This window comes from Apiospora aurea (assembly GCF_038362705.1).
Source record: "Apiospora aurea strain CBS 24483 chromosome Unknown utg000005l_segment0_segment0, whole genome shotgun sequence".
Taxonomy (NCBI): Eukaryota; Fungi; Ascomycota; class Sordariomycetes; order Amphisphaeriales; family Apiosporaceae; genus Apiospora; species Apiospora aurea.
The window spans coordinates 5,801,556-5,821,347 of record NW_027117392.1 but is presented as its reverse complement, the minus strand read 5'-3'; the positions used below and the strand labels follow the sequence as shown (position 1 = coordinate 5,821,347).

Here is a 19,792-nt window from a genome sequence, read left to right as displayed (position 1 = left end):
CAGATGTAGGTTAGGCAGTCGCCCGAAGCGTGACGAGTTGCTGAAGAAGGCAAGGAAACGAAATCCAAGAGCCAACAGACGCGCGCAATGAAGGGTAGGTATGACCAAGCGCGCGTCTCTCTCTGCCGTGCCGGGAGTGAGTCAAACAAGCGAGCGAATGCCTTGAAGCGTGAGGGCTCAAGTAATACGGTAGCGAGGGAAGCGTCCAGCGTAGGTCGCGGTTTGTTGCGACGGCACAATGCGGTCCACCCAAGACCAGGTCAGGTAATGGCAGGCGGTTGTCGTCCTGGCAGGCAAGTACAGTATGTGTGGTATGTAGGTAATAAGCAAGCCAGGTAATGAGGTGAGGTGACAAGGGTAGCTAGAGCTAGCGTATGCTGGTAGGGTTGTCTGGGGTCCAGGGAGGGATCCCGGGAAGTTTCAATAACAATTGTCAAGGTTGAAGTCCGCGAGTCCTCTTTTTGCCGAAGGCGTGTCTTGGGGCGTCCGTGTTAAACTGGGAACTGGGGGGAAAGGCAGAGAGCAGGCAGAGTAGGTAGGCAGAGAGAGAGAAAGCGACGTCTCCCGTTTCCCCGTGTTGCAAGAGAGATGCACAAACAACCAAAAACAGTCCCGGCCCCCCTTCAAGTGTATCCCGCAGCAGCAGTAGCAGTGGCAGCAGCAGCAGCCGTGGGAAAACCACCAGTCTTTTTCAAAGTTGGCAGAGCAAGACAACATCGCAGGAGGACCCAGTCCATCCATGCATGACGTTCGAAGCTGCGGTTAAGGCGAGGAAGCAGTCTTGGGTCGATGGATACCATGCACCTGACACAAAGTCTGACCTACATGTCCGACTTGGGTAAAGTAGTGAACGGTAGCCGCAGTAATAGAGCCCGGGTCCAACATGTGTTGAGAAGGTCGCCGCATATAGCTCGCCCTAGTTGCAAGACCAACCAGTCGCAAGGATGCCTGTGACCCTGCAACCCTGTGCAGCGCAAGTGCAGTGCAGTGCAGTGCAATGCAGTGCAGTGGGCAGTGGGAGCGCAACAAAACAAAAGACCAGACCCAAGTTGCAGGTTTAGTCGTTTGGGATATGGCGCTTTTTGCCGCTTGTACCCAAAGAGGCATATTGGGTCGTAATATGCCAGCCAGACCAAAGCAGCAAGTAGAGAGACTGCTAGAGGACTAGTAGAGGACTGAACATTGAAGGATTGGAGGACTGGGCAGAGCTCCCTCCCAGCCATGCATCGTCCATGCAGACATCAGAATCCCACCTCAGCTTGTGAGTGGACCAGCTGCTCGAGCGTGCAGACGCGCGATCCCCCTCCAGGCCGGCGAATTGTTGCCTCCCCTCTGACTACTCTGTCATACGGGGGTCGCCTGACTTGGCTGCTCCCCCATCCCCCACTGATAAAATCATGCTTTTCTGCTTCGGCTATCGCATGCACCACCGCAAAAGAATTGTCTGGCTAGCTTGCTGCGTGTTTTTATCCACAGTACCCTCCCTCGTGTATGTCGCAAGTCGCATAAGACAGGCAGGCAGGCAGCCAGACAGACAGAGACCTGAAGAGCCTCTAGTTGGCAGTTGGGAGGCCATTTTAGCTTGTTGTCGGGTAGTAGTGGGGTTGCGCTGACTCCGGGAGCCATTCCCCGCCACTTGTAAGTCGTAAATAGATCCTGACGGGTGGTGTGTTCCATGATTCTGAGTCTGATTCTGATTGACGTCGACGCCGCCGCCATCGAGGCCTACATCAAGGAAGGCCTCTCCCACATGAGCCTGGCATTTTCAGCGCTGTCTCGACTCCCATCCAAAGACCCAGCTCCCATAAAGGGTGGTGAGCGCCACACTCACGGGATTATACCGTAAGCGACAATAAACATAAGCAATTGACCTCCCGTTAGCTTCCGTGCTACCAGGCATTCCTCCGGCATAGGTCCCAGTCCTTCGATCCTATTGGTGGTCCTGCTATGGCTTTGCTGGTTTTTCTCCACGTCGAGGGCAGAAGTAGTGAGCGTAGTGAGCCTGGCTGGGCGGATTGAGTGGTTGAGCTGCGCTGAAGATTCTCCAATCAGACTGCCGAAAGGGCTCTTGACCTTTTCAGAGGCCGGCCAGGAGCACAGATCAAGGGTTCGTCACAACTGACAGTTCGAGGCTCCGAGCCGCAGTGTCGCCATTGCTCCATCCTTTGTAGATATGGAGGATATAAAGACGTCCAACTTCATGTCCCAAAGGACTTAGATGAACCACAGAAGGTGAGAACGCGTCAATGGATGGATCTCTGCAAGCTGCGGATGTCTGACAGGTCCTCTCTTTATATATACCTACGTGCAGGCCAATTCCACATACCGCTCTTTCGAGAGCCCAACTCCAAGTTCTGGCAATGCATAATGAGCTGGCAGCTTCCCATAGGGGGGACCCACTAAACCACGCTTCCGTCCTGGCCTAACCTAAGGAATACTCTATATCTTCCAGGGTTCGGAGCATTCAGCTGTATAGAGGATGGCGATATATATCAGAGATCTGCTAGTTTGATGCAGTATGCGTTGGCCCATCCCGTCTCCTGGGATGTATGCAAGTGGCACTGATACGGCGACAATTGCTCGTTTACCACACGCCAGGTCGACCCTCCACGTTCATCTCAAGTCACCCATGATGCCACCCACGCCACTCTATATAGATTGTTCATGTACGAGAAGGCAGGTCGGAATCATACATGAACGGTTTTCTTTCGCAGCCAACGCTTACCTTGGCACAGGAGTGCAGGAAGCACAGAGGCGGGCAGTAGGCGTAAAAATAAACCTTGGATAACGAGAGGGGCATCGCTTCTTATGTCATTCTCATTATGAGTTACTAGAACATGCACCTAAACGTGGCTGCAACCAATGGCCCCCAAAAGCCCACAATCACAGGTACCCTGCGAACTGCAACCCAAATAGGGGGTGCCCGAGGTGAGTACCATGGAGAAGAGATGGGGTATAGGCCTCGGATATCTCTCCATTTCTATGTGAGAGTCTGGGGATTAGCGACTCGACTTAGCGGGTGGATAGCAACTAAGGCAAGCGCCAGTCTAGCCACCTGCCCATCTACGGACCTACAAATGATTGCAGGTACGTAAACTCATCTGCCAATGCGCCGGGTAATACAGCATGAGCCCATAATGTAAGCCATAGTGCTTTGGGACGGCGAGGATCTGTTACAGTCACATCAATATATTATCGGTATCTGACTATATGCACGCTGCCATATGGTCCTTCACGGGACTCACACCGGCAGTCTGATGATAAGTACCTTCCTTCCTTGGAAACCAATCGTAAGTTTCTAGTTGCACAGATCTGAACAGATTTCTGTCACCTTGAGAACAGTGGTTAAATCAGTTGATTTCTAGCATACAGGATTAAGGCCTGTATACTAGTATAACGAAGAAGGGGAGCTGGATACTAATTCTGGTTTGACAGCTCCCATCATCCGAGGCGACCTACACCCTCGGTCAGAATCAGTCAGAATCAGTCAGATAGAGAGGCCTTGATAATGGTCCTTTATCGTTTGACCCTCAAGCTGGAAAGCATGCGCGAGTGATGGACCCCAAAATCGCGCACGGACCAAACGGCAAGACGGAGGCGGTATCCCCGACAAGATCAAATGGGCCTGTCCTCACCTTCTGAAAGCTGGGAGTACATGTCCACATGTAACCTACCAACCTGCCTAGCATCGTGAATTTGGAAAGGGCAGTCCTCCACCGGCGGTCCTGTTGACCATACCAGAGTGACCTCCTTGCGACAACGAGCTCATCCGGGGACCTTCTTCGCTCATTGTCCCAAGTAGTTGATCAGGAACCCCCGCCCGCACGCGACCGTGTTGTAGTATGTCGCATATACCGTGCAATTGACATTGACCTGGGCGTATGTGTTGACAGGGCCATGTCACAAACAGCAGTGCAGAGCTAATGGTTTCTTTCCCATTGCCCTTTTTTCTTCTCCATATCCGCGCGCTCGCTCTGCTGCTGGCGCCCATTGAACTTTCCCATCTCTCTCGCCTCTCACCACGCTACCCTCTCCCTTCTTTTCTCCACAAAACCTTCTCGCGCATGTACGCCAGAACCTCAGCCGGCGTCGCGCTCTGCTGACTTTTTGACTACTTGTCGCCTCTCCTGCCCTCCGCCACTCCGGGATTATTTCGCGTACATCTTACCATCCACCGTCCCCAATCTGCACTGCAGCAGCGCAAAGCACCAGCCGCGAAATCCAGTACCCCCGTGGCGTTAGGCGCCCGAAGCAATGATGGAGGACGAGGAGCGCGTCAAAGATGGCCTGGAAAACCTCAAGGTCGAGACAGGTGAACAAGGATCGGGGATTGGCGGCGACGGCCTGGTGAAGCAGGAAAAGGGCAGTGCACTGCCCAGCCCAGATCGGAGTAAAGGTTCGAGGTCCAGGACACGATCACGGTCGCCCAGCATGTCGCCCGACGAGCAGAAAGCACGCAGCGAAAGTGCGTCGACACCGGACGGCGTCGCACCTCCAAAACTCCAGCGAAAGGCATCCTCGAAAGCGGTCCCACGAAAGGCTCCCCTCTTCACCGAACTGCCTGATATGACGGAAGCATCCAAGGAGCATTTCCAGGTCATTCCGGACTGTCTGTACGGGTCTAAATCACTTGGCTCTACCGAACACGATGCATTGGATTGTGACTGCGATCAAGAGTGGCGTACGTTGCATCGTGATACCTCTGAATTCCGTTGCTTGGGGTGTTTTTGCTGACTTGAGGCTGTTAGGGGATGGCACGAACCACGCCTGCGGCGAAGATTCGGACTGCATCAACAGAGCCACTAAAATGGAATGTGTCGATCAAGAGTGCAATTGTGGTGAGAGCTGTCAAAACCAAAGATTCCAGCGAAAGCAGTATGCCGACGTTTCGGTCATCAAGACCGAGAAAAAGGGCTTCGGCCTGCGCGCAAACAGAGATTTGCAGGCCAACGATTTCATCTTCGAGTACATCGGTGAGGTGATTAACGAACCGACATTCCGACGCCGGATGGTGCAGTACGACAAGGAAGGTATCAAGCATTTTTATTTCATGTCGCTGAGCAAGCACGAGTTTGTAGATGCGACCAAGAAGGGCAATCTCGGTCGTTTCTGCAATCATTCCTGCAATCCCAACTGCTACGTGGACAAGTGGGTGGTGGGCAACAAACTGCGCATGGGCATTTTTGCCTCGTGCAAAGTCCAGGCCGGTGAGGAGCTGGTCTTCAATTACAACGTTGACCGATATGGTGCCGACCCTCAACCCTGCTACTGCGCCGAGCCTAACTGCATCGGATTTATTGGTGGTAAGACCCAGACCGAGCGTGCTACTAAGCTGTCAGATGCGACCATCGAAGCCCTCGGCATTGATGATGGCGATAGCTGGGAGACAGCCGTCGCAGTGGTCAAGAAGCCCCGCAAGAAGAGAGCTGGCGAGGATGACGAGGAGTATGTTAACAGCATACCGGCCCGTGGCCTCGACGAGAGGGGCGTGCAGAAGGTTATGGCCTCTCTTATGCAATGCAAGGAGAAATGGATCGCTGTCAAGCTCCTGGAACGCATTCAAGCATGCGAGGACCGCGTACTTCCCTACGTTCAGCGCATGCACGGATACGAGTTTCTCAAAACCACACTAAACACCTTTAGGGATGACCACAACGTCGTTCTCCAAATCCTCGACATATTGGATAAGTTCCCCCGTATGACCCGCAACAAAATCGACGCCTCCAAGATCGAGCTGGCTATCCAACCCTTAACCGACTCGGAGCATGAAGATGTGGCACGAGAGTCGAAAAAATTGTTGGAAGACTGGAGCGGTCTGGAGACTGGATATCGCATCCCGCGAAAGGCCCGAAATGCACAGGGGACACCGAATAATACGCAAACTGCCAACTCGTTTGGAGAGCGTCGCAGCGCTCGTACCGAAGAGCCTGTTAGCGCCAAACCCGCACCCGTCGTCCCATTGCCCGACAATGTCCCCAAGGGCCCTCGCAGCACTGTGCCTCAGCGGAATACCAACTTTCAAACTCAGCGACACCGCCGGCCCCCGGATGTTTCTACTCTTCCTGCTGGGTGGTTCATTGCGACTGACAAGACCAATGGCAGTTGGTATTACTACACCAAAAGTGGTCAAACCACTTGGCACAAGCCAACTGCACCAGCCCCTGAGATAGCTGCGCAACAAGGCTCATTCAAAGCCATCAAAGAACAGAAAACTTTACAGGATATCATTGACTCTCTCACTAAGCCCGACAGTACTGCAGCCTTGAGGAGATCCGCATCGCAGACACCACAACACGTTACCACCCCTGCGCAGGAGCCCAAGAAGGACAAGTGGCGTACTCTACCAATGGACAAACAGATGAAGATCTACGAGAACACAGTAAGTCCTATTTTCTGCTGCGCCTTTGAACGAACATCTACTTACAGCCTGTCTTAGCTTTTCCCTCACGTGAAATATGTTATGGACAAATTCCGGCATAAGCTCCCAAAGGATGATCTGAAGAAGTTTGCGAAGGAGATCAACAAGAAGCTTGTCACTTCCGACTACAAGAACAAGCGCGTGGATGATCCAACATCTATCTCTGATAAGCAAGAAAAGAAGGTCAAGAAATACGTGAAGGAGTTCTTTGACAAGGCTGTTCTGAAGTATACAGCCCACGAGAAAAAGAAGGCCGACCGGACAGTGCAGAGTGGCAATGCCGAATCAATGGACCTCGGCTCCTCGTTCGATGCCTCAGCTCAGGATGCTGAGGTGGTACTGACTGACGACGAAGACGCTGCGCCGACTCCTGCCAGCTCCGAACGAAAGCGAAAGCGCGAGGAAGATGACGCCGGCTCTGCTACTGCGACGCCCTCGGAGATACCCATCATCAAGCGTCTGAAGGAAGACGAGGGTGGGTTGGCGAGCCCTCCTCCCCCACCTCCGCCTCCGCCAGAGGGCGACGAGCCGATGGATGTCGAGGTGACTGAGCAAGACCGCATCATGCAGGAACAGGAAGATGCTCAGACCAGTGCCGACTTCGCTGAACGCGAGAGGCTTCGTGAGCAAGAAGCTGCGCTCGAGAGAGAGAACGAGCTTAATATGCTTGATTTTGAGCAAGAGCAGCAGGGAAAGGATGGCGTTGACAGCAGCATTGGCAATGCTGAGAGCAACTCTAATATGCAGAAGGGCAGTGACTTGGAGCGAGCTAACGAGGCTACGAAGCAGGAGGTGATGAGCCATTAGGTCAACACCTCCTTCGCCTGTACGCCTGTACGGCTTCGTCTCGGCTTGTGTATCTGTCACCTCTGCCAGCTGCTATAGTGATCTAAAAGCTGGGTCGGAGATGAAGATGTGAATGGCCGCGTGCTCTTTGCGAAGAGCAATGTTGCGGGGGAAAAGTTCTCCTGACCAACAGAAATGTATATTATTGCCCAGCTTATATGGCCTCCTCATGTGGAGCCTTCGGCATATTTTTCGTCTTTTTTTACACAACCTTCTGTGTTGCAATACTTGTATCAAAAAGGGAGGCAAAGGGTGTCTCTATCTGCATGGAGAGAAAGAATCTTGTTTTCTCTCCCGAACGAACGGTCTTACAACCTAGGATCATTGGTCTGCTGCATCATCTCCGAGCCTTGAGGTATAGGCGTTCCGCGTTTAGTCTTGTTTGTTACTTAATTCCCATATTATACGAAATCGTTTCTTGTTTTGGAGGAGCAAATCAAAGCATCAGGAGTTCAGGGTGGGCTTCTCTCGTCTTCCGATATTATATATGGGCGTTACTTGTGGGGGTGGGAAGCTATCCAGGCTGTTCAGAAACCAGCCTGCCAGCCAGTCAGGCGGCGGTGTTCATTGTTGCCGGTTGGACGAGACCCGACCAAGCTCGGGCCCAGGCCGTGCAGAATGTGGGCAATACATTGGCATTAAGACGGGCAACGACATCTGTTTAAAGGGCTTGGGCACTCAATTGCCAACCAGCAAGTCGGCGATCCAGCCATATGAGGAAGAAAGCGGAGAAAAATCCGAAACGGTCCACGAGAATCATCAAAGTCCCCGGAGGCAAAAGGGAAATGTTCATATCTGCAGCAAAAAGTGGCTGGTTCGTCACCACTAGGGGATGTTTTGGTATATACCCATATCCTCCCTGCATGACACGAGGGAATATATCTTTCTATGAGGCACAGGGTTCATTGCATATAAGATCTTGAGGGTAACTCTACACCTTGACGGAGCAAGGGAGAACAGAAAGAAGAAGAGCGGGCCGGAAGCCCCATGTATTAATCAATATACCCTGCCGCATCACCAAATCTATCAGCCACCACCAACCAGGGCTGGCGGATTGGTCAATCAGGGGCTTCTATCAAACTAGAACCAAGCATAATATACAAGAAAAAGCCATCTCATCAAGCACAGGACTACTGCCCTATTTGCATACATATGTCACTTGTTTCGAGGCCAAATCAGGTGAAGTTGTATCATTTTATTGATGATGACGCTGCTCTCATGAACGCTGGTATTGTGTGTAACTAAACCGACCAAACAACGGTTTTGGACGGTGGGCGTCTCGTCTTCGAAGAACACCAACCAATGCGCTTGAAAAATGAGTACTCTGTAAAAATTCAGAACCCAGCAAAAACAACCCAATGCTAAACCAAAAGCAAGATAACCCCTTGCAAATATCCCAAACCCCAAGTGACTTCTGTGTCTCATTCAATGCCCAATTCTACAGTGTTCCGATACCCCCAAACGATGCTCATTCATGCAAGATTTGAATCAATCTAGGCACTAGTAACAGCCTTCTCCAGAGTCTCCAGGAGGATATCCGCGTGCTGCTTCTCGAATATGAGCATGGGTCGGAGACGGACGGCGTTGGCACCGCTGCCACCGATGTTGACACCCAGCTTCTTGACCTTGGCGATGAACTGGTCGCGGTTGGGGTTGTCGAAGGCGATGAAGGTGCCCCGGTTCTTGCCGCGGAGGTTCTTGAACTCCTCGGGGTACTTCTGCGCAAGGGCCTCGAGCTTGCCGTACAGGTAGTCGCCGACCTTAGCCGTGTTGGCCACGAGGTCGAGGCGCTGGACCTCGTCGATGATGGCGCGGAAAAGCAGGCAGCGAGCGGGGTCACCCATCCAGGTGTTGAACTGGCGGTAGGGCTTGTTGGGCCGCAGCTCCGGGTTGCCGAAGTAGTAGCCAGCCGTCTGCGCCTTCTTGGAGAAAGTCACCATGTCGGGCGGCGAGGGGAGGTCCCAGTGGTCGTGCGCCCAGAACTTGCCGGTAGCACCGACACCGGTCTGGACCTCGTCGACAATCAGGAGAACATTGTGCTTGGCCGTGACCTCGCGCAGCTTGCGGAAGAAGGCGGGCGAGGCGTGGTTGTCACCGCCCTCGGACTGGATGGGCTCGACAATAACGGCGCAAGGCGGGACGTGGTAGTTCTTGATGAGGTCCTCCACCTCGGCGATCGAGTCAGCCTCGGCCTTTGCGTTCTCCTCGGCGTGCTCCTCAAGCGGGTACTTGAGCAGGGGGAAGGTGGCCTGAGGCCAGTCGAAGGCAGGGATGTCGAGCTTGTGGATGGGCTTGGAGCGCGTGGTGGAGAGCGAGCCAAAGAGACGACCGTGGAAGGCGGCCTTGAAGGACATGATGGACAGCTGGGAAGCACCGGGCGTCTGGTTGTTCATGGAGGATTGCATCTCCTCCTCGGTGAACTCGACGGTAGGGCCACCACGGTCCTTCATGCGGCGCCACATGAAAGCGGCCTTGTATGCGGTCTCGTTGGCGTCGGAGCCAGCCATGGCAGTGAAGACCTGGTCGAGGCCCTTGGGCGCAACCTTGAGGATACCGGTCTCGAGGATCTCGGCCCAGTTGTGGGAGGGGAAGTTGCCCAGCGCGGGGCGGTTGATAATGGCATCGATCATCTCGGGGCTCTGGGCAGCCTTCTTGAGGGCCGGGTTGTTGTATCCGAGGGGGATCGAAGCAATCTGGGCATAGCTGGAGCGGCGTGTCAGTCAAAGCTCCCTCCTATCGCCACGACTCTCTCTCTCTCTCTGTGTGTGTGTGTGTTGGTGAGCGCGAGAATGGGTACTTACACATCAAGCAACTTGTTGCCGTCGGGGTCGACAAAGTAGTTGCCGAAGCTCTGGGTGTAGTCTGCCAGCATGTTCAAGCTTCGGGTGTCGAAGACCTTGTCCAGCTTGGCAATATGCTCCTGGGACTTGGGGCCAGGAATGCCCGTCTTCAGCTCGGGGGCCTCCGGCTCCCCGGGGTAGAAGCTGGAAGACATCTTGGATGAGGATACTGAGAATGGGCGTGTGATGGATTGGGTTAAGGACAGTCTGGGAGCCGCGGCTGAGGGGGCAGAGAGTCGCTTTCCAGCAAGGATGAGTGGTCGCATACCACTGTGACGAAGAGCGGCCATGGCGACGGGTTTATATATACGTGAGAGGGATGCTGGCTTGTGGCCGTTCCAGGTTCCCAAGCAAGGCAAACCAAAGATAAGCCCGTGGCGTGCTACTGAGCAGCTAGTAGCACGAGAGATGGGTTTTTGTCTAATCTGATCTGATGAAAATGTTTGGGCCAAACGAGAAAGAATTATGAGAGAGAAATCCACACCAACTCAATTGGGATTGTCCAAGCGAGGAGGGAGGAGCAGGAGGAGCAGGAGGAGCAAACTATGGAGGGGGAGAAGAGAGGAGAGGAGACTAATAGTCAAATGGGATCGGATTACATTTCCACTGGGTTCGCTGAGTTTTTATGACTCTGCCTGAGGTACCGTCCCGACCGACGGCTACATGATGGACTAGACTTGCCGAGAAGGGCCATTCGATGCAGGCCAGGCCGAGAGAGCAGAGAGCGCGCGCGCCAGAGGCCAGAGGCCAGAGCCACGGGCGAGACACCCTTATCGCTGCCCTCCTGCCCTTTCTCCAAATCCAGGTCCGTTAGAAGGAGGGAAGGACCCAAAAGAACGGAGGGGCAGCCGGCATACCAAGCTTTGCGGGGTTGAACGGCCAGCGCTCATTGGCGCACCCCCTCGTTACGTCAAGGGTTTTCAGCAGTCTCCAAGCGTGTCCAAGGGTGTCCTTCTTCCATCACACTCGCCGAAACCCGATGCACGCTGCAATATTACCAACTATTATCGCATCAGATTGCCTCATTCGGTCCCTCAGCCTCGAGATTCCCTCAAGCCCCCCCTGAGTATACTGCCTCCTGTCAACCTGCCTCCTGCCTCCTGCCTCCTGCCTCCTGCCTCCTGCGCAGCGCCTAGCAGCTCTAGACCCAGCGTGACCACGCATAGTACGGAATTCATCGTGGGCTCTATCGGTCGCCTCCAAGGCCACGCTACCCCACTCGCCCACCACATATGTACAGTACCTGGGGCTCGCGACCGGCTAAGCTCAATGAGGCATGTCCATGCGAGAACATTACCGTTGATAAGACGGGACTGATACGATTGATACCACGATTCTGTGACCGACATCGCTGGGCGCGAGGCTTGGCGAGGCGGGCTCGATATCCTACTCTTGGTAGCTATGTGGCAATCAATTGGTAAAAGCTCCAACAAACCTGTAAGGGGCTGTTTGTCGTCTGCATGCCGTTACACGGTTCCTATCAAGCTGCCTGCCAACGCGCGCGTATCGATAAGCTAGTCAAGACGGCTCTATACAGACCCGACCCCCCGTTGCCGTTACGCAGCTGACCACCACTAGCCAGTCTATCAACTTGGAGATTACTTATGTAAGTACCTACACACGATCAGGCACATACTACCAGGCCGGCATCTCTACCTAGTAGAATAGGGCTCTCCTCTCATCCGAATCTAGTCGGACCTCTACCCGAGCAAGGCAGACTCTAGCAGTACTGCTAGATGCCGTGTAAACTGACCCATGGTGAGTGATAGACGTGCATGTGTCATGCATCATTACTACGCCTGATCCTGATTCTGATTCGAGTTCTAATATGATAACCTAACGGAAAGAGCGGGGAGGAAACCACTTGATTTCTGAAATGGATTGATTTCATTCGAAGAAAAAAGGTTTCTGCGGACTTCCGTCATTTACAGTTGTAATGTTTAAATGTCGATGACGAGACTAATTTGACAAACCACGAGGACAGCACAGCAGTCTGGCTATGACTGTTTGCTGGCCACCAGCCTGATGGCAACGACAACTCACTGACTCAGTCTGCTTCTAAGCCATCTCTGAGGCAAACCCATGAGCTCACACACGCAATCGGGGCAATCAAGATGAGGTTACAACAGGATATGTTGGCTTCAACCGAGCACATGTCGTGTCACGGATCTTTGCTCTATAGACAGGGCGAGAGGCGTGGGACCTTCACGGCTGGCTGCTAGGCATAGCTGCTCCTATCCGCCCATTCCGGCTGCAAGTGGCTCCAATCTCGTGCGAACTTGAAGCTCGTCTGGTACTGCCCATAAATGACCAGCTTGACATCGTCCAGCTTGGCTCCCGCGCTGGTCTGCGCCCACAGGCTAACCGCCAACGTGTTGTTGCCTCGGTTGTTGACAACGCCTGGAGGGATGGGAAACACCGTCTGGGGGGCGGATATGAGGCACATACTTTCCATACTGGTACCCGTTGACCCAGAACGTAACCCGCGCCACCGTTCCAGCAGGCGCTGAGAGCTCAACACCGAGGGGCACGTCGAGATCCTCATCGAGGTTTAGCTCGAAATCCGTCGCGTAGAATCGGATGCCTGGTCCAGCGAGCCCCTGCGAAGGGCTGGATTCGTCGAATTTGGCGGTGTCAAAACCAGGGAGATGCCACCCGAGTCTCTCGGCGTACAGGCCTCCTTCGTTCATTGGGCCGCGGACGGCGTCGATGTTCGCACTACCACCGGCATTACCCTGGATCTTCCACAGCTTAAAACCGGTGTTCTGCTTCGTCCCAATAGGCAGGAGGTATGCGCCGAGGAGACCGCGAGGGTTCAGGACGCCCTTGGCCGTCGACGCCTGGTCGTGGCCGTGGTAATCGACCACGACGGTCAGCATGTTGTTCTCCGGCTTCAGCACAGCGCGAGGGAGCGCCAGCGTAGCGCTGGTGCTCGTGAGGCTGCCGTTTCCCGGATGGCCCCCAATGAGCTCCCCGTTCAGCCAGGCGTTCCAGCCAAAACCGAGACCCCCGGACGCCGAAATATAGACGGATGTCGTCGTGCTGTTGGTCCCGTCGAAGTAGCCCCGGTACACTTTCGCCCCGGCGTAGTAGCCGTAGTCGGACGAGAAGAGGACCGGCAGCGTCTCTGGGGCCGAGGGGCTCAGCGTTGAGGTCTTGTTGCACACGGTCCATCTTGAGTCGTCGTACGCAGGCTTGGCTTCGGGCAACGAGTCTGCCGACCGCCAATTCGCTAGCTTCGGGAGGTTGATCTCCTCAGACGCCGGGCCAGTGATGTTGATCTTGTACGAACCGTAGTCCGTCTTGACGGCGGTCACGGTCTGGCCATTCCAAACGATGGCGTCAATAGGTGTTCCCGTGTAAGCTTCCACGGTTGTGACGACGTCACTGTCGCCGTCGATCCGGAGCTCATTCCCCTGGACGGATGCGCTTCTGACTAGGTAGGGTCCGAGCACGAAGATCTGCTCATGGGGCATCACGGCGGGACTGGACGTCGTGGCTGGTGCCCAGAACCGCCACGCTGTAGGTTGGTCGAGCAGGTATACCAAAACCCCGTTGGAGAACCGAACGGCTGTCGTCCCGGCAGCTTGCGTGTACGTAAATGCATTCTTAGCCGCTCCCGATATCGTCGTATCATCGGAGAAAGCGCTATCACCGTAAACGTCATAAGTCAATGGTTCACTCTCTTTAAAAGCTAAATGACCGGCCTGCCCTTCTTCGAGGTAGAGCACGAGGACGTCGACATCGTCACCAAAGACGCCGTAGGCCGCGATATCTGCCGAGCAGTACAGCAGGGCATGGCGACCGAATGCGTAGTCGCTCACCAGGATCTTGCTCTGCCGTCCGCCGAGCTCGACCTTGGGAATAGTAATGGGCCCTGCGCTGGTCTCGAGGTCGACCGAGAACGAGATGTTCTCGCGCGAGGGCGTCTTGTTTTGCTGGACCACGTGGAATCCGGCGCCGGTGTCGGGGTTGTTCAAGACCCAGCTGTAGGCCGAGGTCGAGGAGGCCTGTCGAGTTATTTGTTAGTCATACCACACAAAGGAAAATAGAAAAAGGGGGGAAGGAAAATAATGTTCCGTCGTACTCGATAGCCAGTCCCGTTCCCGATCATGTCGGTCTTCAGGAGATCAGGCGATACCCGCGTGAACAGCCCGATGAGCTTGGTCTGGAAGAGTTTGTCCCCTTGTTGCCGCGTCTCTCGTAGAGGGGCGCTGTAGTCGTAGCTGGTGTAGACTTGGGGTGCAGCGGCTTCACATGTTTAGGTCAGTGTATATGCGCAGCACGAGAGAGAGAGAGGGCTGGGCTCTTCTTACATTGGCCCCAGTTTGTACCGCCGTAGGCCATGTATATGTTGTGCAGAGTGACTCTCTGGCCAATCTGCCCCAGTCGTGTTAGTTTGTCGGTCGGTCATCTGTAGCGATTTGTAAATAGGGGTTTCTGCACATACGTTGTTCTTGTAGTAGACGTCTGCGAACGCTGGGTCGTGTTCCGTTGCACACTATCGTCAGCCGACCCTCTCCATTATCAGTAACATATTTCTTCACATAAACCACAGGGAACTATGTTCTGTTTGCTACGAATGTCGGTGCTACTCACCTCGTCGTAGAAGGTGTCGCTCCCCCAGTTCGAGAACCAGCCGCCCTCGAACTCGGGCAGGTACTCGGGCTGCGTGAAGGAGTAGTTCTGGAACCACTGGTGGTAGGTCCGGACGACGTTGAAGCCGGTGTCGGGGTTCGTGCACGAGAGCCCGCCCGGGTAGCTGTCGAGCCCGTAGACGTCGATGGCGCCGCCGACGTCCTGGTAGTCGCGCGACCACGACTGCGACCGCATCCCCTTTTCGTTGTGCGTGAAGGGGACGACCACGCCCGCGGCCCGGAAGGCGGCCTCGATCTGCTGCATGTGGGTTACTTGGGTCGCGTCGGGGGTGTGCGGAGAGCCGGGCTGTTGGTATTCGTTCTCTATTTGGTTCAGGATTACGGGCTTTGGGAGGGGGTTGGGGGTTAGTCGGATTTTCGGTCTCGTGTAAGACGAGGAGTCGATTGTGTAAGTGAGAGTAGGAGGCAACGATGTGACACTAGAAAGAAGGAACGTACTCCGCCCTCAGTGATCTGGTTCGCTGCGATGATGCTCCCGATCTTGGTGATCCATGGTAGCCAGGCTTGGTGGTACGTCTCGTCGCCGGTGCGGATCTTGCCCAGGCTGCCGTCGCTGCCCCAGAGCGCGAGGCCGCCGCCGTTCGTCTCGGCCTGCTCGCATAGATCAGTAATCACGTGAAGTACAAGAAAATGCTCGTGTAATCTGATATCGTTCCATTCGGAAATCCGAGACAAGAGGGGGCAGGAAGAACAAGTTCAGCTTTCCTCACATTGCAATACGGCCCAGCTCGAGCAATGACCCAGAGCCCTGTCTCTTTGGCGTCATCAAAGAGGCGCTGTACGTCCTTGCCCGGGGTCTCGAAGTCGTAGACCCCCTCGGCGGCGCTGTGGTACGACCAGAAGAAGTAGATGCTGTGTGTTTATTGGTCAGCCGGGTCTTCAGCTGCTGCAGCTCTTGATTTCGGGTACGAGTAGGCGAGTGAATACCTGATGGTGTTGAACCCATTTGCCTTGAACTTCTGGAAAATGTCCTGTGAGCTGGTTAGATATGACATCTGTGTGACTTTCATGGGCCAGAGCAGTCTACTCGAGTATCTACTCACTGGCCATAGTTCTGGAACCGGAAGTCGTTGGTAGTGGAATTCAGCTGAGCTTTCGGTCCGGCATCGTCAGTATCGCAGCGACACATCATGAACCACATTTTCATATGTAGTTCCAGGGCAGGGAGCACTGACTAGATGTAAGTTCGGTTCCCATTGACACTCAGACTATATCTATCCCACGTCACCCGGTCCGTCAAATTATTCGAGGTTGCCGCAGCTCTGGTGATGAGTGCGCATAGGAAGACGAAGGCCGAGAAGAGCCGCATGGTCAAGTCCAACGTAGATATTACAAGGCAACAATCTGCATCAGGCACTATAACGTGTCTCGTATTGCACTCACTATCTGCATGCCTTTATATACCAAACTTATATATTACGAGCATCGCCCTGCCTCAGGCGTGTACCGAGAGCCTTCACACGAGACCTGATGATCTACCCCGCATACTATAGATTGACCGCTGAGTGCGGAGGCGGATGTTGAAGTCTGGTTGAGCCTCTTGGGAGCGACGGAATTCCAGCAATCAGAGAACTCGAATTGGAATTGACATACTATTCTGGCTAAGATCCATGCATGTAAGTCGGCGAATGGGATTGATTACGAGCAAATCGGCAACACTCTACACATAAATGCAGCCCTTGCTGTTCCGGATGCTTTCATACGGCTTTGACGGCCGACCCAGTTCCTGCTATTTATTCAATTGCTGCCAACTATTCTCGCCGATACCTGGCTGTTGTTTCATTGCTGCCACCCATTGCCGGAATGACTGCTCCAAATTCCTGCCCTAGGAGCTTTTTAAGCTTACTCTACCAAGGTTGTAAATTTGGAGATGCCCCTCCTGGGCTTGGGGGGGGGATAGTCCCCGGTTGCAGTGCTACGATTCAAGATGACGTTGACTGTTCCTTGTAGGGTAGCGTAGCCTTCGGCATCCTGCAAGAATATTAGGTCGAGCGTGCAAAAAGACAGACTTACAACCAACATCCAGATCTACAGCCCGCCTATCTGTTGACGTTACGCTTGCGCGCGCCACCGCAACTAGCCAGTAGCTGAGAGTAAAAAGGGGGGAGGAGTAAAAGCAAGAGCAGAAAAACGAAGCCAATGAGATGCAGAAAGGCCAATATCCCCCCTCCAGCTAGATGTGTGGTGCAGATAGACTATTTACGATGCGGCTGTTGCTTCTTCTCAGCGTTGAAGGTAAACAAAATCTCCGAATCCAGGTGGCCAAAAGAGCCGTCATTGGCTGGGCGTCGTCCGAGACTTTGTGTAAGACAGAGACCAAGACTATCTATCTATCTACAAGCAAGGGACGGGCAGCAGCATTCATTCCATCGACAGGCCGATTGACCGAGCTGGCTGACGACATGACCAGACGGGCCTGCTCTACATGATCAATGTAGGTAGTCGTATGCAGCTGTGACATGACGACCGGCGCCATCGGTACCTGCATGCATGCGCGTACTTGCATTTTTACGATAGGGAAGACTTTATTGCTGCGTATGCAGGTTTTACTAATATCGGCGCAGTTGCATACTGAGCCGGCGTGTGATTGGCCAACGCAGGAGATTGACAGCCTTTTCGGACCTCAGCGTGCTTCTTCTTCTGCTTCGACGCTCGTGTCGGCCGGCTTTTGGAATGTGTATGTGGGCAAACGGGGGCCATCCATCCGTCGCTCCAAAGGCCGAAACCAGAACCAAAATATTGTTGATGCCTACTTACTTGCTTACTTACCTACATGTATGTACCTAACACACGCCGAGACGCGCCAAAAAAGGGCAGTCCAGTCGACTAGGGAACAGCATGAAACTGGCCCGGTCGGTGTGATGAGTTAGCCCTTTGCTAATAATAAGAAGAGAGGAGTCGCGAGCGGAGAATACCGACGGTGCCAAGGTTGTCTTGTTCTGCCTGCTACTACTAACCCGTTCTCGCCGTCTGGTCTCTGGCAAAAAGGCCCGCTAGGAACGGTGACGGCTCACGGGTTCTTTCTTGCAATTGCAAAAGATGGTGGGGGGCCGATGGAGCCCATCGTCAAATCTCCGAGTCACAAACAGGCCCAAAGGAGACGGAGGCTCGAGAAAGTGCCTGAGCTTATGCAGGTACGCAAAAACCGCAGTGCGTGGCAGCGTGGCAGCGTGGATTAGAGAGTGGGCGGTGGACAGGAACGAACGCACACGCACACGCATGCATGCTCGTGTCGAACTCGCTCGCTCGCTCGTATGCATGCGCACAGAGGTGGAGAGTGGATTAGATGGAGGGGACGAGGGCTTTGCTTTGGGCTACACATGCCAGGAAAAAAAAACTTTTAAAAAAAACTGGGAAGAACTTCATGATGCTCTCCAGCCAGCCAGCTTGACATTTTGACAGGCAGTGAGCGGTCGGTCGGTGGGTGGCTGCATTTGGGGGCGCCCATCAGCCTGCATCTTCCAAGGCATCGTGTGCACCTCGCCCTGGGATGGGCTGACCATGGCTGGACCTCGCCTACTCACCATGTCACAAGCGGCAGCAGATAGAGATGAAAAGAGAGTGAACCTCATCATATGCTGAAAATCCGAGATTGCATTGCTTGATGTGCGTCTGATCTGCGCAGAATCGTACTATTAGATGGACGATTCACCTGTTCTTTCTCTTTCATCCCGAGATCCTTCTTTTTTTTTGTCTTGTTTTTGCCGATACCACAACGGCAGTCCGTCGTCGTTTTTATGTGATCTACTGCTAGCAATTCCGCCGAAACGCCAGAGCAGGTTCAGAAGAAACATCGAAACGCGGACTAGAGACCGAACGAGTAGTCTGCTCGAGGAAACGTCCTGGTGGAATGCAACGTCGACGGAGCCGTTGGGAATTTAGAGTTGCATTTGGAATCAAGGCACATATGCGCAACTTGGCGACATATACCCCGCCACGGACTCTCAATTTCCAAGGTAGAGCAAGGTAGAGCCTCAGTTAGACAACCGCCCGCAAGGTCTAGGTCCTCTCGAAGGTCGAAGCTCGCTTCGCTGCAGGAATATCTCATCAACGGCCCAGCTGAGAGTGACAAGTGATTAGTCGTTCTGACCTGGCGGCCCGGCGCAAAAGGGGAGGGCACGAGGGGTATGAGGAGGGTTTGTTCGGAAATGGCTGGTGGCTGGTGCTGCGGATTGTAACCTGGAGCGCGCATAATCTGTGTGGCAGCTGTTTACCTGGGGGGACTCATTCATCTAAAACACCAGGAAAAGCAATGCGAGACCCCCCATGCCGCTGTCACCGACTGGGTCTGCGCGTGGCCTGGCAGCATCCGAGAGCATGAAAAAAAAAAAAAAAAAAAAAAAAAAACACACAAAAAAAAACGACACCCCCCCGGGCCACCCAGCTACCTGCCCAGGTGTTCGCCTCGTCGTGAGATGGTAGTAGTACGTTAGGAGGTACATTTTGTTTTGACCCAGCAGCGCATTCGATTGCTCGCGATCTTCGGGAGCTTCGCAACGTGAGAGATCGATTCGATCATCTAGGTAATCAATCGGAGAGCAGCTACCATTTGGGCCATGATCAATCTCGTCGCCAGAGCAATACGGGCCTGCTTTCCATGCGCACATAGTGTATGTAATATGGACATATGATCGCCTCAAGCGCGCTGCACGAGGCATCCCGCACACATCGGCCATGCGCTATGAAGAAGTTCGACGTCAGTTGCCGGGAGTTGGCTGTCCTGTTTCTCCAGGATGGCCCTTGGTTCCAAGTTCAAGCTTACAGAATCGTGGCCGATTCTGTCTATCTTTAAGACTACGATTAAGTGTGCAGTAGGTAAGAGCTGAGACGAAATGAGGGCACAGAAGCCAACTACTACTACTACTACTGTGCTACCTAAGTACTGCTGCGTTGATCCAATTAGCAACGGCTTACGGTTATAGGGACCGAGAACTAGCCTACTGGGAGGGTAGAAAAAAGAAAGAAAACAAATATTAGGTAGGAAAAGAGCCACACACACCTGGACAGTAAGTGCCGATCACAAATGGAAT

General features: G+C 53.8%; 3 protein-coding genes across 3 annotated transcripts; 1 reads left to right on the top strand and 2 right to left on the bottom strand.

The window, feature by feature from the left end:
- Positions 1–4,254: 4,254 nt before the first annotated feature.
- On the top strand, positions 4,255–7,225 carry PG986_008307 (histone-lysine N-methyltransferase; the record flags this gene model as incomplete). Its single annotated transcript, XM_066844529.1, has 3 exons — positions 4,255–4,681; positions 4,749–6,379; positions 6,437–7,225. The coding sequence occupies 3 exons, from the start codon at positions 4,255–4,257 to the stop codon at positions 7,223–7,225; spliced, it is 2,847 nt and encodes a 948-aa protein (XP_066700641.1).
- Positions 7,226–8,757: 1,532 nt separating this feature from the next.
- On the bottom strand, positions 8,758–10,394 carry PG986_008306 (uncharacterized protein; the record flags this gene model as incomplete). Its single annotated transcript, XM_066844528.1, has 2 exons — positions 8,758–9,967; positions 10,066–10,394. The coding sequence occupies 2 exons, from the start codon at positions 10,392–10,394 to the stop codon at positions 8,758–8,760; spliced, it is 1,539 nt and encodes a 512-aa protein (XP_066700640.1).
- Positions 10,395–12,322: 1,928 nt separating this feature from the next.
- On the bottom strand, positions 12,323–16,071 carry PG986_008305 ((Trans)glycosidase; the record flags this gene model as incomplete). The annotated part of the gene is made up of 11 exons (XM_066844527.1): positions 12,323–12,526; positions 12,549–14,114; positions 14,192–14,355; positions 14,421–14,484; positions 14,555–14,605; positions 14,704–15,087; positions 15,201–15,353; positions 15,473–15,614; positions 15,690–15,733; positions 15,806–15,854; positions 15,938–16,071. 11 exons carry the CDS (start codon positions 16,069–16,071, stop codon positions 12,323–12,325), a joined length of 2,955 nt encoding a protein of 984 aa, XP_066700639.1.
- Between the last annotated feature and the right edge of the window lie 3,721 nt (positions 16,072–19,792).